Raw genomic sequence first — 24,909 nt, 5'->3', positions numbered from 1 at the left:
GATGGGGTACGAGGGTGTGAGTGAGAGAGAAAGAGTGTGTATGTGGGGGGGAGGGGGGCAGATTATCCCACATCTGGCAGTATTTATGCCTTCCTCTGAAAATTATGGCACTGGTCACTGCTGGCAGACAGAACACTGAGCTAGATAGACCTTGGGTGCGATCCAATACGGTAAATGCAGACTGAACAATGGGATGGCACCAAACAGCATGTTAGTGCCACAATTTTTGGGGGGGAGTGGGGTGGGGGGGCGCTAAATGGCAAGGAAAGGAAAGTGAATGAAGAGGGGACATTGAAAGGAAAGGGAATGAGGGGAACAGGGCGAGGAGAAGATGGTAAGAGAGAGGTGGAGAGACTGATGCGGGGGACGACAAAGACGGTTGGAGCAAAGAGCCAAATCGGCAAAGGGCAGAGGAAGTCAAGTCAAAACCATAACGTGGTGTTTGAAGGCGGGTTTTACAGCGATGTGTATGTGTGTGTACACATACCCCCCCCCCCCCCGCAAGAAACAAGCTCCCCTCTACAGTAAAGTCCATCTCCCACCTCACTGTGATACTGAGGTGTTTCCAGAAGAAATCTCTGGCTAATGGGGCTCTGGCAATCATATTCCCACCCGAAGTTGCAGAAGAGGGTTCAGAAACAAGATGCTACTGCATACGGGGAAACTGACCCATCCTCTTTTACGGTTTCCAGCAGAGGTGTTGACAAATAGCCTTCTGCCCCTTTGGACATCATGCATTTGTATGGAATGGGCATCCAGAACCATACTGGGGAAGTTGAAGCTCTTCAGATTTGACACCTTGGATTGAGGCCTTACAAAGGGCCTGTAAGAACTGCCAAGTTCGTTCTCAAACTTCATGCCCGGATATCATCATCATGGGATGAAACAGCAGCAGCATATCAAGCGCCCTTCCCCACAATTAACTAGCAGAAACTATACTCCGGGCCCAATGGCATATCTCCTTTTCCACTCATCACCCACAGCAGGCGAGGGACATTGAAAAATATTTCACAGGGTGGCAGGGACGAAAAGAAAGAAAAGAAGCTTCTGGTAACAAGTGCTAAAAGAGGTCGAGTCTTTTTTGGAAGCACATGGCCCTATTCAGGTCTGACGCTAGCATGTTACCTCGGCTGAGTATTAAGTGACCCGATTTCTCCTTAGGGGAGAAACACACACAAACTGCCAAGAATTTAATTAACAATGAACTCCACTGAATCTCCGGATTCCAGTGCACCTCTGAATTAGCCTCCCTCAGCAATACATTAGTGTAGGTGGAGCTTGCCTCCTCCGGCATACAGCCTGGCAGAAGTCAGTCACTCGGGTTCTCAACCCCTCGGTGGAGAAACTCAGTAGGATAAGAGGTTAACAACAGCATCCTGTCTGCTACTCCCTGGTATGCCATTGTTTGCAGTCCTGCTGGCTTACTTAGAAGCCCATGCACAGTGGAGAGGATTAACCTACAGCTCCTTCTCCAAGACTCGCCTTACAGGGCCTTAAAATAAAATTTTAAAAGGAACTAATAATATAGCAAACCATGTGACATGCCCTGGACCCTTCTGCAGCACCAGACCCCGACAGCAACAGAAGGGGGCTCTAAGGCTGTCCCCGAAAAAGGAGATCCACGGTTGAATGGTGGGATAGATCACCTGCTTCTCATTACAGGAAGGAATTTCAAGTATTTTCTGAATAGCCCCGTGGTGCTGGGAACAAAGTGCTGATGGGAAAGGCAGAAGAGAGCAGCAGGCGCTGAACAGTGAAAGACTCCTTACAAAGGGGCCAGCAGAACAAAAAGTAGATTCTTTTTGTGTGTGGGGAGGTGGGAGGGTGGGGTGTAATTTCTTTGGAGGGGGGAGCAAAGATGAATTTGAGGAGGGTGCCAGGGAGGATGAGAGAATTCCAGCTAATCCTGGAACACTAGCCAATCACCCTACCCAGAGGAGCTTGTTCTCCATCAGCTCAATTCCTTTCCCCGGTACGCAGGGGAGGACAGCTGTCCCTGCACAGCACGCACATCCTGCTGCAGGGTAGAGGAAAAGGCCAGTTTCATTCATTTGCTGTATCAAATTACTTGAATTTACAGAAAATGCACTTGTAAAAAACATTTGAGACACACAGTGGCAGGTTGCACGGAGACCTCTGGAGCCTTTGAGCCCAAGAAACATGCATCTGCTAATCTCTCTACAGGGAATGGGCACACAGGCAGGGCTGGCAAGTACCGTATGCCAAAAGCCTTGCACCAGGGAAACATTTAAGAAATTTCTCCATAGCATCTTTCTATTAGGAGACCCTCTTGTGCCACATTCACTAGGGCTATTCAGTGGGATTAGGATTTTGGTATGTTATCAGAGCAGGACAAGTGCTACTTGCAGCATTAGCAGGAAGGGACGATTCATACCCCAAAAGTGACTGCTTTTAAAATATAAAATGTCGTCTTAGGCAATGTCTTTCAAGACAAAACAGCTTTAAGAGTTGGATACAGTTAAAGCAGCAATGGTGACGGCCCTTACGCCAAGAGCAGTGAGCTTGCGTGAAGGCACAGAGCAGAGCAGACGGGAAGCACAGGAAGACCAAGGCTACAAGGTCAACTGGAGCAAATCCATGCAGAGTTTTCACAGAGGGCGAAAATAAAGAGCGCCAGTGGAAGGCAAGATCTGAAGAGGGGGTGAGAATGGTCCCGTTTTGCACTGGAGAGAAGGTAGATGCTGAACTCTGGAGAGCAGAGACTTTGGGAGCCCAAAGACAACGCCCTTGACGTAGTTAAAGGTGGACGCTCAGGACAAGATGGTGAGCAGAACAGCTGTGGTGGACAGATTAAAGGGCCATGGGGTCCATAAGCTTTGGGGTGGAGGTGAGGATAGGCAGGTATGCACAGAGAGGTAGGAGGAGGAAAGCTTAGTGCCAGCACACCAAGATTTTTGAGCGTGGCCTACTTTTTGGGCGGTGAATTCAACACGAGAGAAGAATTCTAATCACCGAAGGTGGCAACAGGCAAGGGAACTCCACTAGAAAAAGCCAGCCAAGGACAAAGGTTTCCATACTGTGCTCCATGGCTGGTAGCACCATATCAACTCTTCTTGTTTCCATTTATTAAATGGCATACAAAGAAGCTGAAAACATTAAGTCTTCGATATCAGCAATTGCTGTGGTTGCCTCAGGGTATCTAGCATGAACAGAAGGGGAGAGGAAGGTCCACGTGATCATGACGGGGATGTCTCCAAGGTAACCTCTGCATTAAGATGTGGTCCATACCAGGAAGAAGTTTGAGGCTATCATGCCCAAATGCTGCACAGAACTTCTCATGGCATCTCCTTTGTCTCAGGTCTTCAAGAAAGCGGATGGCTACCAGTTCAAAGCCAGTTAGAACTGGGCTGATTAACAAGCAGAAGATCCATGAGGCCCTACCAGTAACACATTGTAGCTGGACAGCCTAGTTACTTGTTTGTAACCCATTATAAATTTAGCACCCACCACCAGGTTCCAGCTTTCAGTCACAATTAGAAATCTTTCCGTTAACGCATCACCATTGGAGGCGGAAAGCTGCCAAAGAATGCTTAGATCATTCACAAGGACTTCCTGTTGGCAAAAGCAGTACAGAAAATACTGAACGCACTCCCACCAAGCAATGTTTGGAGAGGAATATATGACAGCAAGTCCCAATCCATCCATTCTCACTGATCTCTGGTCAACATGCCAGAAAAATCCCCAGGAAAGCAGGTGAGTGAATTATTTTAGATGCAACACTATCCACATAAAAAGGCATCACTATTGTTCCTTAAGGCCATTTGCTGGGACCAAATACCAGAATGAACTCAAGAGCGCTTTTCTCCTTCAACGAGGAAAAGCAGCTTCATGTCCATAGTCCTCCCTGCTTCCTTCATCTCCCATGTTCACAGGAGAAACTATTCGTCCTATAACCAAAATGGAGTAGTTCTGTAGGGACCTGGGTATAGCCGACACCCAGAATCATAACAATGGCACAGCCAGATGATGGGCTGAGGGCTTCTAATCTACTTGAGACACACTTACGGACTGGTTTCCTACTTGCTTAAGTGTCTGTCTCCACAGGGAAAACTGACCAGAACAGCTACTGCAGAATAAGCTACTCTGGAATATCTCCCCTTGTGGACACACTGTACCAGAATAAAAACGATTCTATTTCAGGACAATGCCTGATCTTTGGAAGCACAGTGATTACTCCAGAATAAAAAGTTTTCTGTTTTGGAATAAAAGTGTCCCCACATGGGGAGCAATAGCTTATTCTGCAATAGCTATTCTGGTGAATTTCCCTGTGTAGGCAAGCTGTAAGACTCTAAACTTTCATTATAAAGCAGACACTGACGCTCATTTTGCCTGAGTCAAGACTTCCACGGGGTAATCTCATTGACACCACATGTAGTGGAAATGAAGGCTTCAAAACTTCGAGCCCCTGGGGTGACTCAAGGGAAACTCTTTACAACCCCAAGTCTTTTGGTTACCTCTGATCACTATTTCCTCGTCAGATTTCCTATCTTTGATTTGGTCCTTTCCCCCACCCACTGGCTGTAGGAATAGCCTTAGCCAGATCCCTCAAGTCTGCTACTCATTGGCATCTGGCTAGTCACTACAGTACCACTTCCTAATTCAGAAAAAAGTTTAATATTTCTTCCCTTCCCTCAGCTCATAGAGCAGGGGTTCTCAAACTGGGGGTCGGGACCCCTCAGGGGGTCATGAGGTTATTACATGGGGGGGTCACGAGCTGTCAGCCTCCACCCCAAGCCCAGCTTTGCATCCAGCACTTATAATCGTGTTAAATAGATAAAGTGTGTTTAATTTCTAAGGGGGGGGGTCGCACTCAGATTTGCTATGTGAAAGGGGTCACCAGTACAAAAGTTTGAGAACTACTGCTGTAGAGATTCAGGTGAGGGACCGTTTAAGCTTCAGATTCTGGGGGTTGCCCCGCGCCCAACTGCCTAGAAAGCTTATACAGTATCAGCATCTCTCTCTCGGTCTATAGACAGTAGCATAATTTTTTAAACCCTTTTTGCTTAGGGCAAGTTTTCACGCTGCAGAATGCAGTGGCTGGCCTGGTCATGTTTACACATAGAGCAGCTGTGGGAACACAAGAGCTGATCACACCAACATGGCAACGTTGGCTCTTTTTAATTTTTTGTCTTTAAATAAGCAGCTTGTAAAGGATAAAAGGCAAAAGTCAATTCTGTTCTCACATGACTCCTAGAATAGAACTTTGCTCTAGGCCAGTGGTCTCCAAAGGGGGGTTGCGCAAGACGATCCACTGGGGGGGCGTGGCAGCAGGAGCGCTGCAGGAGGGGGAGAAAAAAAAAGGGGGCAGCTACAGGAAGGGAGAAAGCAGAGAAGCTGCCCCCCCCCCCCCCCGCAGGCAGGGCCACCCGGAACATAGGGGCTTTAGGGGCTGCAGGGCTCTGGGCGCCCCGGATCCCCTAGCCTGCCGCTCTAAGCCCCTTTTGGACTGCGGCCCTGAGTCCTCCGGCCTGTGGAGGAGCAGGGGCAGCCGCGCAGCCAGCGGCCAGAAAGAAGCGGCGCTTTCCCCTTCAAAGCCGGCTGGAGAGAAGCGGCGCTTTGAAGGGGAAAGCGCCGCTTCTCTCCGGCCGCTGGCCGCGCGGCTGCCCCTGCTCCTCCTGAGTCCTCTGGCCTGTGCTCGCAGGGCAGCATTCCGAAAGGGGCTTTAGAGCTGCAGGCCAGGGCCCCGGGGCCCCCTTAGCCCAGGGCCCTACAGCCCCTAAAGCCCCTGCGTTCCGGGTGGCCCTGCCTGACGGGGGGGAGGGGGGCAGCTCCCAGAATCGTGGCCATGGGAGCGGTGCTGCACAGAGCCACCTGCACATCCCCTTCACCAAACAGGAGCTGCCCCAGGTAAGTGCTTTGAACCTTCTGCCTGCCCCAGCCCTGAGCCTCCTCCCGCACCCCCACCCCGAGCGCCCTCCCGCACCCTAACTCCCTCCCAGACCCCACACCCCCACCCCGAGCGCCCTCCCAGACCCCCCACCCTGAGCGCCCTCCCGCACCCTACACCCCCACCCCGAGCGCCCTCCCAGACCCTAACTCCCTCCCAGACCCCACACCCCCACCCCGAGCGCCCTCCCAGACCCTAACTCCCTCCCAGACCCCACACCCCCACCCTGAGCGCCCTCCCGCACCCTAACCCTAACCCAGACCTTCGAATCGCTGTATCCCAAAGTGTTAAACCAAGATTTTCAGAAATAATGAAGCATATTCAATCACATTGCTCTCACTAAAAATTCATAATAATATTTTTTGAGAGAGCAAAAAGGAGTTTTGTACCGTTAATAAATAAAATAAATTTAAAAAATATTGTTTATTTCATATTTCTCATCCTTTTTTAATTTATATTTTGTGTGTATGTTTTATAATGTATATAATATATTAGTATAGTAGTACATGTATATAATTTATACATAACTAAATATACATATATTGGGGGTGCGTGCTCAATTTTTTTTACTGATAGGGGTGCGCGATCAAAAAAGTTTGGAGACCACTGCTCTAGGCCACGAGTGTCGAACACCCAGTCCACCTGCTGCAGTTACGTCGACTGCATGAGGTAGTCAGAATCTTTAGCTTTAAACTAAAAAAAGGCAGTTTCTAGCCCATGTCTATGAAGGAAACCTTTGAAACAAGATTCAAGTGTACCCAGTCTTTCATTGCCTTTCCGAGTCTGCAGGCAACTGAAAAGTGGAGGTTACTTACCTGTAACTGGAGGTTCTTCGAGATGTATGGTTCCTCTTATTCCAAACGCGGGTGCACATGCACACCATGTGCCAGAAGGTTTTCTTAGCAATGCCCCGTTGACCCGCACACACGTTGTGCATCCCCTTATGCTTGAAGAGTGTAGAATTAGCCATGCAGGTCGATGCCTCGCCAGTGGACTCTCTTACTGCTGAGTAGTCGAGTTCGCAGCAGAGGGGATGGAGGGGGAGTATTGGAATACAAATAGAGACCACACATCTCACAGAACCTCCAGTTACAGGTAAGTAACCTCCTCTTCTTTGAGTGAGGGTCCCCATATGCATTCCAAACGAGGGTGTGTAGCAATCAGTGTGAAGGTGGGTGCGAGGATGCGAGAGGAAGTGCAGTCTGTACTACGGCGTGGCCCACTGCAGCATCCACAGCAGCCCCTTGGGTAGTGGCATTGTGGTATGTGGAGATGTGTACGGAGCACCATGTTGCTGCACAACAGATGTCTGGCCAAGAGATGTCTGCTAAGCAGGGCGAAGTGGCTACTTGTGCTCGCACAGAGCGTGCTGTAACTCTATCAGGCGGCAGTATGTTGAATAGCATGTGGCATTCACGGATGCACCTAGAGACCTATTTGGAGATTTGTTGGGAAGAGAGAGCCTGGCCCTTGGACCGGTCAGCAATGGCTACAGATTCATTGATGCACGAAAAGCACGGGTCCTACGGAGGTAGAATGCCAATGCACAGCGGACGTTGAGGGTGTGCAGGGAGCTGTGTAGTTTGGGACAGAAGACAGGGAGGTGGATGCACTGATTGAGGTGGAATTCTGACACCACCTTTGGGAAGAACTTATGGTAGAGCCATAAGTCCACCAGGTAAGGGAGGCCAGAACCGTGTGGGGGACAACCACCCCAGCCTCCAAATGGTCCTTCTGGGATCTGTAGATGAAGAGGAGCCACAGCTGGAGGCCACGCATGCATAGATGTGTGTGTGGTGTCATGGAGGTACAGGCTGCCATATGTCCAAGGAGGGAGAGAACGGCAGACCATGGTGAGTGGGTTGTGGCAGAGGCCCACAATCATCGCTGTAGCGTTGCAAAGAGGTCCTCCAGAAGGAAGACTCGTGCTGCGATGGAGTAGAGCCGCATGCCGATAAAGTCGATCGTCTAACTTCTCATTAATGCAAATACCCGGAGAGTGCGACGGGCGAGGATGGCAGAGGCGAGTTCTTGTCAGGATAGCACGACAAGGGAGCTAGTCTTTGAGGTAGGGATACACCAAATAGCCAACGCGGCGCATTTGTGCTGCTACCACGGCAAAAACTTTGGCGATGACTCACGGAGCCGTCTCTATGCCGAAGGGGAGGACTCAGGATTGGTAATGGTGGTTGCCCACGCAGAAGCAGAGAAATTTCCGGTGGGTCAGGTGAATGCTGACATGGAAGTAGGCATCTTTCACGTCGAGAACCACAAACCAGGCCCCAGACATTGGGATAATCAATTTCAGCACCACCATATGGAATCTGGATTTCCTGATAAAGGTGTTGAGCACCTAAAGATCTAGAATGGGGTGCCACCCTCCACCCTTCTTCAGGTGGAGGAAGTACAGTGAGAAGCAGAGTGTCTGCTTCTTCTTGGAGGATGCGTTGAAAGGATGGGTTCCCAGGGGAAGCCCTGGGTGGGGAGTGATGAGGGGGAAATGATAGGAATTCTATGGAGTATCCATGATGGATGATCTCCAGTACCCAACTGTCCATGTGAGCATGCCCCAATTGTGGGCGAATAGGGGAAGATGGCCCCCCAATGACAATATGGGGTGCCGCAGGAGAACATGCATGTCAAAACTGCTGTTTCAACTGCTGCTGGGTTGGGTCAAGCAGGTGATTGTGGCGGAGGCAGGGAAGCGAGGGCATTGTGAGCGGAGCAGTCTATGTGGCACCTCCTGCTGGTGTTGGTAGTGTGTTGGCTAGAGGGCATGTGGTCGGGGACAGAATGGTTGCCGTTGCTGCTTGTGTCTCAGGGCCTGGGTGTAAATGCCAAGGGACCTAAGCATGGTTCAAGAGTCCTTCAGAGAATGGGGGAATTCATCTGTCTTATCATTGAATAATTGGTGCTCATCAAAGGGGAGGTCCTCAATCAAGTTTTGGACCTCCCTGGGGGATCCGGACAATTGGAGCTACGAGTCCCTGGGCATCACGGTCACCAGAGAGCAAGAGGATGTGTCCGTTGTGGTCACAGCAGCCTGGAGGCCCACCTTGGCCACCAGTCACTCCTCATCCACCAGCGCCTGGAATTGCTGCTGTTGCTCTGGTAGCAGCTTGTCCCTGACCTCTGCTAGCCTGTTACAGCTGTTAAAGTCATATTTGGCTAGCAGAGCTTGATAAATTGGCCATGCGGAACTGCAGTCCTGCTGAAGGAGCAGACTTTCCTGCCTAGCAGGTCCATCCTCTTTGCCGCTCTATCTGGGGAAGTAGATTTTTGAGGGTGCTGGGGTGCCTGTTTCGCTGCTGCATGGACCACAAGAGAGCTGGGGAATGGGTGGGTAAAAAGAAAGTCTGCCCCTTTAGCAGGAACAAAATACTGCCTCTCTATTCTCTTCTCTCTGTTCTCTTCGGTGTGGGGGCATAGGAGGCAGAAGTGCACCACGCTGTCCTCATTTGTTGCAGAATGGCCTCATTGATGGCGAGAGCTGCCTGAGAGAGCCCCTGGGGTTGGAGGATGTCCAGGAGCGGATGCTGCATGACCTGGATCACCTCCAACAGAATCTTCTTCCACCACCACCGTGCAAGTCCTGGTTCTGGCAGTGGTCATCAAACAGGGAGAAATAAGAGCCTCGTCCAGTGATGAAGAAGCACCAGTGGAACCGGTTCCATATCTTCCTCCGTCTTGTAAACTGACGGTGCGGAGAGTGAAAAAGGGCCAAAAAGAAGTGTCCCTGGGCATTGGTGGATCTAGCTGGTAACGGTACTAGGCCTCTGCAGCGGGGTCGTAAGCAGGAAGGTTATGGCAGTCTGGGCTGCAAGTCCGGACAGGACCTGGGAAAAAACGAGGGCTCCGGCTCTGAGAGACCCTCAGATTCTGAAGACGGTTCCAGCAATGGGAGGGACTGTTGGTACCAGAGGGCTGTGATACAGCAACAGGACATGCTTCTCCAATAGCAGCAGCAGCAAGGTTCATCCGCCAGAGAGGGAAGTACCAGGGCAAGCGGGGGTCCGGAGAGGAGCGGAGAATGTAGGTATGGGAGGAGCGGCTCGTCCATCAAGAACAGAGGCTCCAACTGCCGAAGAGTGCATGGAGTCCCCCTGGACACAGCCGAGGGCCCAGTCGGCAACAGTGGTGCTGCTTGATCCAATGAGCCTAGAGGCACTGGCATGACGGACAGTGCGAGTGCTGGGGAGGGTGCCTGCTGAGGTACTGAGGCAGTCGTCAGTACCACCAGATCTCACTTGCATTTTGCCTTGCTCTCAATGTGGTGCAGCTTGGGCGCTGGATCCACATGCGACCTCTCATCTGACCTGGCACGGTTCAGGGAGGAAACGCTGTTCTTAGGTCTGGGTCCATGCTTTTCACCCTCATGGCAGGGCTTGTCCATCACCTTTGGTACCGATGGATCTAGAGCTTGGGAGGTGCTCGGAAGGGCGCTCACCGCTGGTGATGGTCTCTGTACCGGTGGTTCTGCGGGTCCCGGATCTGGGTGCACCCTGGGGTGCATGGGTTCTTCCATTAACTTCCAGAGGCTAAGCTCTTGAGCCTCCCATATTCAGGGTGCGAAGGACTTACAAACAGCACACCGGGCCGTGATATAGGCCACGCCACAGCAGTAGCGGCAACTCTGGTGCTTGTCGATCACAGAAAATGAGCACGGGCAAGAGGCACAGTTCTTAAAGCCCATTTCCCCAAACGGGGGGAAAAATTACACTAACTATCTAAGAAGAAATATAAAACACTAAAACAGCTATGCACAACTATATATAGGAAACAGAAAGCAGATCACTCTCTTAGCAAGCTAAGACTCCGGCCATATGGTGGTAAGAGGGAACTGGAAAGGAGTGGACCGGCACGTCCTATTATATCCTCGTCTGTGAGCATGAGACACTGGTGGGGGTCAATGGACTCTGCTAAGAAAACCATCTGACTCCGGTGCATGGTGCGCATGAGCATCTATGTTTGGAATACATAGAGGGACCAATCATACTCGAAGAAGAAATAATGATTCAGAGAAGTGTGAACTCCCTGCCCTGCAGTGGTCTCACAGGAGTGTTAACTTTCGAGGCCAGTGCTGACAGCACTTTATTTCATTGCTGATCATTTTAGCAGATGGATGGGGAAGGGGGACGAAATTATGAGTTTCCTGAAGAGGATGGGAAGAAGAGAAAGGAAGAGGAAGAAAAGAGAAATTGCAAGGATCCTAAGGGGAGCATATTCTCCCACAGGATGATGCTCTCTCTGACAATAAGGGACTGAACAATAAATGACAACTAAACTTTTAGTTCCATTACTGTGCACACTGCCACTGACATCAGTGGCAGCCCCACTGTGGCTCAAGGACAACACACAGGCCTCAACGTTTCATCTGGTCTACAGACCATAATTAGATGTGGGATTCATCCCTATCCACAGAATGAACTCGACACTCCTGCTCTAGGTGGCACAGGGCACCTTTAAGAATGGATTATGCTCAATCAGATCAGTCCAGAAATTCAGAAAGGCCCCATTTTATGCTGTGAAATGTTAAACTCCAATTTTCTTCTGTCAAGGCAGCTTTAAGACATGAGGAATAGTCAATAAGAACAGGAACTAGCCTGCGCTGTCACGTTTACTTGAGAGAAGCGAGGCTGCTCCCAGCAGCTATTTTAAGGGAGATTTTTTGTTTTTGTTTTTTTGTTTAAACAAATGGGTAAGGGAGGCTCACATTCCTCCAAGTTGAAGCCTCCAGAGAAAGGGGTTCACACCCCTCTGCTGTGGGCTAAGCTCACCCAAGATCTCAGACTATGATCTCACTAGTTACCAATTATGCAGCAGGAATAACATTGCCCAGAATGACACGGCACCATCACTGCAGAGCAACACACCCCACTGATGTAACGTGATGTCAGAGAGAGAGCAGTGAAACATGCTGAGGGTCTGGGAGAGAGCCGTGAACAGCTACTACTCCACATCTAGAGACCTCCACGAACACCAGCGAAAGCCACAAAGCAACACATACACTAGAGCAGCCCTTACGACAGCTGCTCTCACTGGCCAGGTGTCGGTAGCTGCATTAGATATAAAATGAACAATTCTATACCTGTGCCAGCATGCAGAGTAGTTGATACTCTGAACTGTTTCAGAATAAATGTAAAGTGGCTTGCTTCGGTGAATGCCAGACAAACGTGTGTGGTCTACACCTCTCCAGCATACTAGTGAGTCTAGATTATACAGCACTCCAAGGCACAATACTGAACACAACAAACACCATGAAATGATTGTAATGCCAGAGAAGAAATCGCAAGCACAAAGAATCTAACCCAATGTCCACCATTCCTCCTAAAGGCAAGTAAAGCACCCCACCTCTTTTACAAGGGCATGCATTCTAATAAGAAGCCTGTGTAATGTATTTGATATACACGGTAAAGGGATTTGCATTGGGTTTGATTGTACTTCAGAAGCAGTTCCCTCAATCATCAACTTCTATTTAAGAGGGTGTATGGTAACCATTTGAACGGGGGTGGGAGGAAGCTCTGCGCAGGTTCCAGAAGTTGAGTATCAAACTAGAGCAGTGGTAGGCAACCTATGGCACGCATGCCAAAAGCGGCACGCGAGCTGATTTTCAGTGGCACTCACACTGCCCGGGGGTCCTGGCCACCAGTCCGGGGGGGCTCTGCATTTTAATTTAATTTTAAATGAAGCTTCTTAAACATTTAAAAAACCTTATTTACTTTACATACAATAGTTGAGTTATATATTATTGACCTATAGAAAGAGACCTTCTAAAAACGTTAAAATGTATGACTAGTATCAGGGGGTATGACTGTATGACTGGCACGCGAAACCTTAAATTAGAGTGAATAAATGAAGACTCGGCACATCACTTCTGAACGGTTGCTGACCCCTGAACTAGAGGCTGGCTACAAGAATGTGAATAACCATTAAGGTTCCCATCACCATCTGACTGGATGCAGATCCAAGAATTTCACCTCTGAAGTGTAGTGAGAGCGCAGAGAACCCAGTCAAGACCTCAAATGGCTTCTATATAGTTGACTAGGGCAGTGTCATCAAAAACCTATGTCAACAAGCCACAGAAAATAGGTTAATTACACACCAAATAAGAGACTAGCCACTGATGGGACAATCCCTAAGACAATGCACGACGTGACAGCTTCCTGGTAAATGTCAAGAGTCCTTGCCCAAGCGGTTTACAAACCAGTCAGGATTTCCCACTGGGTTCAGCTATCATCCTTTGTGAGCCATTCAGATTTGTGGCTATTTTATTTCACACACCGTGCTCTAACTCTAGTAGGGCTGACATGCCAGAGATCAAGTCTCAGTCTGTTCATTAAAACAACAACAGGTTCTGGAAGAATAGTCACACCAGGATCATGGAAGCTACAGACCCTCCATTCTCCACCAGTGGTAGCAATGGTGAAAGTTATAGCACACTCAAGGCACAGATTTATTTATATTCACCACTGTATCAAAATGACAGCAGTAGAAATACCTGTGCCCCATCTACACTACAGCTTATATGGTTGCTACCACCAGAGGTAAATATAGCCTGAATTTTCCTCGTGTAGATGCACCCTAAGATATTATCTTTCACAAATGCTATGGCTAGACGTACCTTTTAAAACTCTTACAGAGCCTCCTCTGCACAGCTAAGCTCATCTGCAAAAGGTGCAACCCCAATACATGCCGATGCTCATAGAGGCCCGTTTAATATCAGAATCAGGCCTTTAAGGCTTGATCAACCCCAAGTCACCCATGGTGACTTGATGGGCATCAAGGTCATGTTCCAAAGACTTTGATATTAGGGTTGCTGCTGGATAACGATAGGGAAATCCATACTCATCCATGACCACCTTCCTGGCCAAGCTTCAAACAGGACAGGCGTAAGGTCACAGAGTCAGAAACTGCACTAGCTCTGCTGGGCTTTCCTGATGTTTTCCTCGCCTGGTTTAAAAGGGAAAGATTTCACTCAGACCAAGGTGGAAAGAGTAGCGCGAAGCTGAGGGGGCAGCTCGCCCCTGATCATGTCAGTGAGAAGGAAAGAGGGGGGCACATGGAGGTTACTATGGTTCTGCAAGACTCCAGCAGGGCCAGCTCTATCCCCGCTGTGACCTTAGCTCCGGCTATAAATGGGGGTGGGGGAGGGGAGCATGCCATGCCACACTGACCCCTTGGCCTGGATGCCTGTGAGGAAACATGCTTTCGAGCACCTCCTACAAGAGAATGGGTCCAGTCACATCACCAAGAGCTCGTTCCCAGCATGCACCACTGGGATGCTTTAATACCCCCAACCTCCTGCCCTGAGGGGGAAAAGTCACAATCTTCCATCCATCCTGCCTCCTCCCCCCAAAAAACCACAATGTCTCCGGTGACCCTGGGCCAGGGAAGGATCCATAATGACCCCTACAGCTCATCCCTCCCAGCTCCAACTCAAGGAACGTAACCCAAATTCCCCCGCCCCCCCAAAGCCCCACACTACAACCCTCAGCACAACACCCCATCCAAGGGGGAGGTGCTGCCTCACCTGCCCCTCCAGATACATCCTCCACAGCCCCACATTCCCATACGACAGCCCCCCATTAACATTCAGGGGTGAAGGGGATGGTCCACCTGCCCCCCCCATTATGCAGCCTCCGCACCAACACCCAAGGGAGCAGGGTCACCCCACCTATCCTCCAACACCATTTGACCGCCCCACCCAAGGGGGAGCAGATGCCATATCTGCCCCCCGCCCCCAATACCCTTCCAGCCACATATGCCCCCCTACATGTGGGAAGTGCCCCAATCCCCCCAGGAGACGTGAGGGGAAGAGCCCCCCCCAGGAGACGTGAGGGGAAGAGCCGCCCCCATATTTGCCCCCCCCAGGAGACGTGAGGGGAAGAGCCCCCCATATTTGCCCCCCCCAGGAGACGTGAGGGGAAGAGCCCCCCCAGGAGACGTGAGGGGAAGAGCCCCCCCATATTTGCCCCCCCAGGAGACGTGAGGGGAAGAGCCCCCCCCAGGGGACGTGAGGGGAAGAGCCCCCCCCCGGGGGGACGTGAGGGGAAGAGCCCCCCCATATTTGCCCCCCCAGGAGACGTGAAGTAGCCCCCATGCTCCACCCGCCCCCACTAGGGGTCGGGGTCCCCCAGTCGCCCCCCCCCCCCCGGGAAGGGGCTACTGCCCCCGCGTCACTCACCGGCTGCGGGTCCCTCCCCGCCGCTCCCTCCTCCCCGCCGAGCGGGCCGGGGCTGCAGGGCGAGGCCCGGGCTCCCGGGCGGTTCCGCGCCAGGGGGAGCGGGGGGGAGGGTCCGGCCGGGCGGAGCGGGGCGGAGGCGGCTCGGCGCTCTCGGGCTCTAACCGGACACACCCGCCCCGGCTCCGCTCCGCGATAACAATGGGGCTGCCGGCGCAGCGCCTCCCCTTATATAGCCCGGAGCACGTGACTTCTCCCCCGCCCGGGCGCGGGGCAGCTTGGGAAATAGAGTTCCGACAGCCCGGCCTGCGCACTGGCCGCTGGGAAAAGGAGTCCGGAAGGAGGGGCTTGCTGGGAGTTGTAGTCGGAGGCCTAACCCCCAAAGCAGCGTGGATAAGGCTGGGAGACAGAAGCTCTCGCAGCTGCAAAGGAAAATCAGGCCCTGGGAAGAAGCATGGGAGGAATACAGGTTAAGTGCAGGTTAAAAACCAAGCAGGGATGCAGGGGAGTGGGTGGAGAGATGCATTTTGTAAAAGAGCCACCACTGCTTTTTGCCTTCTGATAGTAGAGCCTTTAGAGGAATACAGTCAGGCTTTGCTCTAGCTGCTCCACAACTAGGAGCTTTTGGGTTTTTGTTTGTTTGTTTGATTAAAGCAAAAGCAAGACACAAGCTTTTTAAAAAGTAAACTGTCACATTCATAACACACAGAAGTGCAGCTTTAACATCACATAGTGTGACAGCAACAGGGCATAGGGAGGAATAAGGTGAAGCTTTTGCTCTTCCACAAATTTAAGGTATCAAGAGTGCAGGCAACAACCGAGGAATCCGGGCAAAAACCAACCCACCAAACATACACTGCCCCTCCACCCCCAAAATCCCCTATCTGCTTTGTGTCCCCGAGTACCTATCTTCTGTACAACACAGCACAGACAGCTGAAAGGAACAAGGCTGGGGTAGGCTCCAGTATTGCAAAATGAATTCACTTTAGGGCAAAGGTTAGCTTCACTTTAATATTTACTTACCCTTCAATTACAAAGAGTACAAATGTTAAGTAATGTAATATCCTGGATCACCACTGGATGGAGTGTGTGCAATAAAGATGCATTTAGCAGAAGGGTCCTTGGAGCCTCTGTGCATTTTCAATCGTTGAGGTCTCCAGGACGGAAACGATTCTCTCATTCTCCCATGTACAGCGATCGCCAAGCCTTACAGATCATTAAACACAATCTTTACAGTTTAAACCCCAAGGCGATCATGAACCAGTTACAAAAAGAAACAAGAATTGAGAAGCAACAGCTGGATTAGCTAGATCTAAGGAAGAGAAAGTTAACATTCAAACGGTAACTCCACAAATCTTTTAAGTGTAAACTCCACAGTGATGATGGAATCAGCCCACCTATTGAAGAGTTCTAACAAGACCAGCAAAAATCAACTTAGAAAGACGATAAGAGGACCCCCATTAACAAATCCCCAGATCGGCATTACACTAAGATAAGCCACCACCATATGTTATCAACAGAACTTCAGGTTGAATTGTTAGTAAGGGTAGTAATGGGATAAATGTAACCTCTGCAGTGAAGAAGCCCAACTGCTGAGCTCTGGGTGTAAACAGCTCCAGATGGAAGAAATAAGGTGGCCAGAAGTGGAATTACAGAGGAGTCTAGACAAGAGATTAGAAAGGCCAGAACCAGCCGGAATAAGCAAAAGCACCTTATTTTAGAAATAGTGAGCAGCTGCAGCCTGATGTAGGGGGTCAAAGGGCAACTGAGTCAAAAAGCAGTTGGAGAATCTAAGCCCCAGACTAGTTAAAAATCAAGAAAGAATCAGTTTTTGAGTACAGGTTTCAGAGTAGCAGCCGTGTTAGTCTGTATCCGCAAAAAGAACAGGAGTACTTGTGGCACCGTAGAGACTAATGCATCCGATGAAGTGGGCTGTAGCCCACCAAAGCTTATGCTCAAATAAATTTGTTAGTCTCTAAGGTGCCACAAGTACTCCTGTTCTTTTTATGAGTACAGAAAGCTTTCCAGCAGATTCCAATTCTCACATTAAATTCAGTTTCTTTTCAATCCACTATACAGCTTTATATGGGGCAAGTTTCAATTACTGGTCATTCACTTAACATCTACTGTATTCTGTCGCGGGGGATCCTGTTTCTAGCTCTGCTTGTTAAGTACACTAGGACTACTAATTCTTGCTCTTAAAAGGGCAGGCAGAAAGACAACATGCAGCACTGTTTTCCATCCAGTAGGAATCTGAGAGGTGCTGTATGAAAACTTTTCACAATATAACATGAAGTGCATTGGATGGACAGTGTCAAATTAGACAGGACCCAGAAGGCAAGCAAGAGCCCAGTTTCAATGAAGGAATTCTCTACACAGCCTGGCACCAGCTTTTTCCACATATTCAATAACTTTGTCACTTACCTCGATCAGCTGATGATGGGAATGGAACCCACCAAATTTTTTTTGCTCTAAAAATCCAAATTTGGGTATCAATTCAAATGGAGAGTTTTCATCTTCATTAAATTAGCTAATAAGGAAGTCAAGTGATTTCTTTAGTGAAGCTGTTTAGGCAAAGAAGCAGTTGATCAAGAGGATTTCTATTTCCCCTTTATTTTATCTTTTATTTCCAGTACTGGCCATTAAGTTCCAGGGGGAGGAGAGGTGAACCTCTGGCTGTTCTGCCTCTAACCCTTCTCTGAGGGACTGTTTAACAAGCTGTTGTAGATCAACAACACAGACGCACAAGTTTATGTTTTCAAACAATGGATTCATTAAGAATCTGTACGCACCCAGAAACATGGATACAAAATATTCAACGTCTGTCACTATTGTACATTTTCTATTACGCCTCTTGCATACTGAGAACCCGGCCCCCCAGATTAAAATACAGGTATCTTCCCAATCTATCACTGATTTAGTACAATAGATACAAAAGGCCAGCTGCCAAAAGAATAGCACCTCTGTATGCAGAGTTCATAGTCCTGTCAATTCATCAGTAGCGCACACCGTTCTTCAGCAGGGAAAGCAGGTGAAATCGCTCCAGCTTTTTCTAAGCTTTTCTTGGCATCTTTAGCCCCATCAATTTAAGCGGCCGAGGCCTCCACGTTTATTAGGCAAAGATCCATGACAGAACAAAGAGCCACAGCAATTTCAGAGTGTTTAGATCTAAGTTCAAGATTCAAACGTGACAACTGTTATGACACAAGCCATCAAAAAGCCAGGTAGAGGAACAATGCAGGATGCTGCCCACAAATCAGGCCGTGATACAAAGGAGATTTCAGAGAGTCCTTTTAAGCAAAACCCAGGAAAAAACAACTGCTTTGGCATTGAAGTGAATTCAGCCCTGGGTGACAAAACTGGATAGAAGAGGCTGTCCCGAAGTCCTCTATTTATCCCCAGAACAGGTACAAAACAGCAAGCAGCACAGCATGTTCGCACATTGTCCTGCAAAACGTTACTCACCATCAACCCGGAGGGGCTATTTCTGGCTCAGTCTCTATGGCTCACTCAGTTCTTCGCCAACAATGCCAATGATATGGCATTGACAGGTCTTTGCTAGGAAATGTGGGGGGGAAGGGGGGACAAGGACTTCCAGCACCTTTCACACAGGGGCTACCAAGCAGCCATCAAATGGCCAACAACTCTTGCGCCATCGCTGAGTTGTTTCATTATTTCCAATCCAGTCTAGAGGTGAAAGGCTCTCAGACGCATCACTAAATAGCATCTATAGAAGCCATCATCGTCAGAGGGAAGGGGGGATTGGAACAGATACATAATGGTTGCCATCTTTAGGGCTTTCCAATGAATTGGAGGCAGAGGGGAGTTCATACAGGTCTTCTTAGGGTTATAAGAGGAGCAGTCCTTATCTTACCAGCTGTTTAGAACTATGGAGATATGATTGTCAGACTGTCGCATACGCAGCATTACTCCCCGCCCCAGCTAGGCCTTTCCTGGTCCAACTCAGAACCTGGCATTTCCTGCCTTGTGTTGGTTAATGTCACAACCTAATCATTTGAACACATCTGCTTTGTATTATGTTTCTTGTAAAAATATTTCATGTATGTTTATAAAAACCATCTGTTTACCCAAGAATCTGACATTCTGGGCAAATATAAATCCAGGCCTCACTTTATTATAAGATGCTTTTTATTTAGAACATCTTCTTTCAAGCTGTAATAGGTGCTCTCACAAAAAGGGGACATGTGCTCAGGCATCTGTTTTAGAAAGCAGATGATTTTTTTTTTTTTTTTTTTTTAAACACCCAAGAGACCCAACGGCTGCTGTCCTGGAAATCTGTATGTAGGCCCTTTTGTCGCCATGGCGTTTTCAGTAGCTTTAAGCACAGCCTGCAGGCTCTTGCTATGTCATTTTTCAGTGCTGGTCCCATACTGTTCCAGCTCCAAAAGTGAGTTTCAGGCCAATGAGACATAAAAGTCAACATGCCAATAAAGTGTCACCCAAGTTTACAATGAAGGTACAGCAGAAGTTTATCACTTCCCCTCCACCTCAAAGATCAAGAATTTTAGTTCCTTTTTAATAAAAAAAAATCATACAGGAAACAGACCATATCATCAGTTAGCTAATTCATCATCAAATTTCTTTTTTTTTCTTCAAAGTCATGTGAGCTTTGAGAGTAAAGCCATGTTTGTCCATATACATAGTGACCTTATAAATCCATGAGAATGGAGTTAGTTCCCGACGGTCTTGACACGGACATGGAGGACAGAACTACAATCAATCTCTTTCTCACACGCACACGCAGGAACGAAACCAACAAGGATTGGGAGAATGAGAATAACGCCTTCACAATGCAGCTGTCCGACAATGTCAAAGAGAAGCTTAAAAAGATAATGCTTCCCCCCACAGTTCCATCAGTGAAGCTGGAAGGTTTATTTTGGGGGGCGGGGTGTTTGAGAGGTTGCTGTGTAGGCCAGAGAGGTTGCTGGGTCGAGTTATTAGAATAGATGTTCACTTGCAAGTCTCCAGCACGATCACAGGAGCCAACACCTCTCAAAATGTAACACACTTATCATTAAACCCATACGCAGGTCCCAAGACACAAAGGCAAGTTTCTATCAATAGCGAAGGACAACACAACCTGGCAAGTTTAGCCTCACATCTGCAACTACTTCCATTTTAAACTCCAGAGGTTAAGCAGTGCGCTATCATCAGCAGCAGGCTGCATGCCAGAAGAGCTACGGGGGGGTGGGGTGGGGGGGTGGGTCACCTGCCAGAAGGTACCGCGCAGTAACAACAAAGATCGGGATCTTTACAGAAGCCTCCCATGAATTTCTGATCTCTGCTGGCATCCTTGTGCAATAGGCGATGGGTCTTTGTGTGTGATGAGAGGTGGCTACGGGCTCTCTCCTAGTCCAGTTCCCTCTTATTTTAAGATGATGTGGTAGCTATCATTGGTTTCAGCTGCAAAGAAAGCAGAGCAGCGTCAGACATCTCCAGCCACAAGGAAAGCAGCTTTCAATTTCAATTCAACATGCCTCTTTCTAGAGAAGAGTTCTCAAGACTGCCAAACAAGTGGTGGTGGGGGGGGGGGGGGGGAAAGGGGAGAAAGGAAAACGAAGAGGAGAGGGGAGCACCCACTGTTTTATAAAGGCACATTGAATGCATTCGGTTACCTTTCATTGTGTCCAGAACAAAACACGATTCGTCTTGGAAGTTCTGTATCATCTGAAAGAAGGCATGAGATCAGTTGAATCCATTAGGGAGTGTTTACGTTTAGGACCGAGGCTCAATTTCATATATGTATTAGTCATTCAATGGTGGGGTTAGGCCCGGCCCCTTGAAAGAGCTGGAAGCGATTCAGCCACTACAGTGCTTTGGGGTGTATAGAATGCACCACCTGGAATAATTATTCCTCCCTCACACCCAGAGCCGGGGGTGTGTGGGTATCTGAAATACAGCAGAACCGAACCAGCCAATGAAACAAGAGAACAGATATTGAAGCCCCTTCCCAATTCCTCAAATATGAGAGAGAACGAACGAGAACGCATACACATATCAGGGTGACTGGCCCCTTAAGAAAAAAAAGATAGGCCCCCATCTTAACTTGCCTCCCCAGCTGTGGAAAAAGCCTACGCAGAAGCCTAAGGAACTGCAGCCAGCACTCCCACTAGAGCTCCCTTCCCTCCCCAGGGACCAGCAGTGCCTCACCAAGTCCCACAGTGGGACTTGGTGAGGAGGTGAGACAAGCTGGTCGCAGATGGACTGAGGCTCATCTCCCCTTAAGGGGCTGGCCACCCTGTGACAGTCTGGTTATAATTAAGTGTTAGTGGCAACATTGTTACATGCTGGATGGGCAGCGTTTGCTCAGGGCGTTTGCATTTATTTTTAGATTCAAGGCAGAAGTTCGGTTTCCTGCGCCACATCCTTGAAGTCAAGTCCCAGTAGCCAGCCTAGAGGCTATTAGTAAAAGCTTTGTTCGCCTTTCTAGAGACCTCTCTGCAACCTTTATGGCAGGAGTCGCAGCACCTACCCCACCGGTTTGTGCCAGTACTAGATGAGTGGGCTGAGCAGGCGGCAAGCCCAGCTGGGAGGCTGGACTTCTCACTTCCCTTCTTCTAAAGCGGACTTGACGCTGGCCACACACATGCTGCAGCTAACCGCCCCTCCTAGCGATTCAGTTGCACTGGACAGTGAGGGTTATATGGATCCCACAGGCGTTAGAGACCTAGAAGATCATCCAGGACTTTGCCCATAGACAGGATGGGCCGGGTATTAGGTGGATACTTCACTGTGGGCCTGGTTCTCATTTACATCAAGGCTCCTTCCCAGCTCTCTAGCAATGTAAAGGTGCCCAACTTCACACGAAGACTCAGGCCCCCTGCACACAAAGCGATCTGGGAAACCCACTCGAAATGAGTAATTCCAGCTTTCCCTTTAAAACAGGCAACATTGGGTGGATCAGATCTTAAGTGCCATGGCCTAAGCACAGACCTGGGAGCCTGGATTCCCTCCAGGGCCTTATTTGGGCCCTGACACCAATTCTGTGGCCTTGGGCACAGTTTTGGCATCTGTAAAATGGGGATAAATGGGGGTGGGGTTCAGGATTAATGCTTTGAAACTGAGGAACGCAAGAAGTATTACAGGTGAGAGCACAAATGCAATTGTAAAATCTAGCCCGTTGGGCTCTGCAGACAGGTACGTAGGGCCCCTAAGCTGTTTACCTGGAAAGGGCCAATATTCAAACCACTCCTGTCCATTTGCAATCCTTAGCACGTTTCCCCATGTCAGAGATCATAGAACCAGACCAGGTTGGCAACAGACTGAAAGTAGCTGAGCCACCGTGACTCGAAGATCCCTCCAGGCTAAGTGCCAAGAGGCACTTACCTCATCGCTGATCAGTACGTGTATCCCTGTAGGGCCTTGTTTGTAGATATGGCTGATCTGTCGAGAGGAGATACTGAAGAGCTGGGCTATTTTTTCTGTCAGTTCCACTGCTGTCAGCTCTTCCAGATAGATAGCGTGATATACTGCAACAGGGACAAGAGCAGTTACAATTAGCTTCCCAAGCATCTATTGTGAGCGTGTCTGAGCTGCCTGAATACTGTAAATATTATGGTAGTGCTTAGGCACCCCAGTCGTGGATCACGGCCCCACTGCTAGGTGCTGTATAACCAGAACGGGATGACCCTCCCATCTCAGTAATGGTGGCCAAACGTGACTCCGCACCATTCCCGGCTATTTCCACTCGGCCAAAAGAAATCGAAGTGCGACTGACGAGCCCCCTTGGAATACCAATGCCATCGCCTTGGAGGGGACACGGGGAAGCATGCGGGTTACGGAGCTGTAACAAGACGGAAGGACAGAGCCCACTGGCTTTGCGGCTTCCTCCCAGAATGCCGAAAGTGGATGTGCTGGCATCAAGCCGCTCCAGAAAAGTAGGTCAGTCAGTGCGTCTAGGCCATGCTGGATTCTCACACGAGCTATAATTTATCAGCCCAGTGCAGGCACCGTGCCAACCATGAGATGCCGCAGCCACAGTTTTGATTGGGGAGGAGAAAACCAGCAGGCTGGAATGATGGCAGGTCAACACAGAGCCCTCCTTCCAACCCCACTCAACCTTCCCCCAAATCTGTGTGTGGGAGCCAACAGCCATCCTGCCTTCATGCTGATGCTAGGTTATCTTCCAGGGAAGCCTTCCACCTTCTGGCAGCAAAAAAGCAAGAATGATAGGGGCTAGCATAAGCAAGGGCAGCCGAAAATGGAGGCAAGCTTGCATAAAATTCCTGTATGCCTCTATGTGAGATTACGTGCATTATGGTAAAGACTAGAGGCACCAGCTGAGATTGAAGTCCCATTTTACTGGGCACTGTACACATATTGAGAGAACATCAAGCCCTAAAGAGCTTAAAATAGACAGAAACCGTGTCAGCAGGGAAGTGACTTGCCCAAAGTGGAAGAGCCAGGATTAGAACTCAGATCATCGGAGTCCCTGTCCAGTTCTCTATCCACTGCACCATGTTGCTTCTCCTCTGAGATGACTGATATCCTACTTGCTGCTTTTGTAGAGATCCCACAGCACTAAGCCATAACTGCAGCACGTGAGGGGAGAAAGCACGTCACCCCTTCTGGAAACTCTTACCAAAGAAAGTACTGTTTGCCGGCTCCCCATCCTCATGCTTCTGCTGGTCCCTCAGCGGCTGAGGCTCCTGGCACACGTAGATGGTCAGCCTTGGCCGTACCATCCTGCGGGAGGGAGGGCGTAACAGGTGAATACCACTGAGTTTACCGTGAGCATGTTTCCAGTTTCCCTGATGCTCAGGTCCCACGCTCCACTTTTCAGGCTCCTTGATGCAGAAGACCAGACACACAGGCCTGTCTTCAGGCAGAAACAAGAGGGAGATCACAGCAAGTTTTGTTTCATGGAGACAACACAAAAAAAGGGGGAAGGGGGGGGGAGGAGGAATCAGGCAGCATTCAGACTCCTGGCCAATTAAGGGCCGTGAGGACTGGCTGCCAAGTGTCCCATTCAGCCCTCTTAAGTGGGATTAATAGCAGCTGGGAGTGGATGGGCTGGGGTTTAAAGCAGGGAGACCCTAGGCTGCGGCAAGAGCAGTGGATAACACTGGAATAGGAAACAGATGAAGCTTGTCACAGCAATTTCTGAATTGAGTCAGCTAGGAGGTGACTAATGTCTGCTCCCCCACCCCCATGCAAAGCTGCGACAACGTTTCAGTGCTATCTCACCAGTCATCCGACTTGGTACATTAACTCCCTGGAATGCTCACACGAGCACCGACTCTTGCCGTCCCTTATCAGAAATCCATGCTCTCCCAAAACACACTCTGATATTAGTACACCACCTGTGGCTCTGTGCTTCTCTGCCTGGTTGCAATTCCTGCAACAGTTTCTCCACTAGCTGATCCTCCATCTCGGGCAAAGGGTGATTGGAACTGCAAGCTAGTCCCAGAGGCTTCACATGGAGATGCAAGGAAAGCTCCCTAATGGAGGAACTTGCCCACAAGAGACGTTTCTTTCTACCCCCATCACCTGAGGCCAGATTTTGCGACTGTCCAGCACTAATGATCCGGTCCAGATTTTCAAGAGAGCTCAGCTCTTATTCACGCACCTCAACAAAGATCTGGATTCTCAGAATTGCTCAGCACCCAATATGCAGAGCTCTTGAAAATCTGGACCCTTATTGGTTGGGCTTAGGCCCTAAAAATATGACAAAGTGTTTCTTAGGGCTGGTTTACACTACCACATAAGTTGATGTAACTTACGTCGCTCAGGGCTATGAAAAAAGACACCCCCAAGCCACACACATTACATCGACCTAAGCGCTGTCCACACCAGCACT

General features: G+C 49.4%; 1 protein-coding gene across 1 annotated transcript in view; it reads right to left on the bottom strand.

Moving 5' to 3' along the window:
• Positions 1-20,400: 20,400 nt before the first annotated feature.
• TFCP2 (transcription factor CP2) overlaps positions 20,401-24,909 on the bottom strand; it is a 39,172-nt gene continuing 34,663 nt past the window's right edge. The window contains exons 12-15 of the mRNA XM_065419309.1: positions 23,692-23,795; positions 22,437-22,579; positions 20,726-20,777; positions 20,401-20,513 (exon numbers count right to left, since the gene is read on the bottom strand). Coding sequence (XP_065275381.1) covers positions 20,476-20,513; positions 20,726-20,777; positions 22,437-22,579; positions 23,692-23,795 — 337 coding nt within the window. The 3' untranslated portion in view covers positions 20,401-20,475. The remainder of the gene's footprint in view (positions 20,514-20,725; positions 20,778-22,436; positions 22,580-23,691; positions 23,796-24,909) is intronic.

Source organism: Emys orbicularis, chromosome 19 (genome assembly GCF_028017835.1).
Source record: "Emys orbicularis isolate rEmyOrb1 chromosome 19, rEmyOrb1.hap1, whole genome shotgun sequence".
Taxonomy (NCBI): Eukaryota; Metazoa; Chordata; order Testudines; family Emydidae; genus Emys; species Emys orbicularis.
This window is presented reverse-complemented; position numbering and strand designations above follow the sequence as displayed.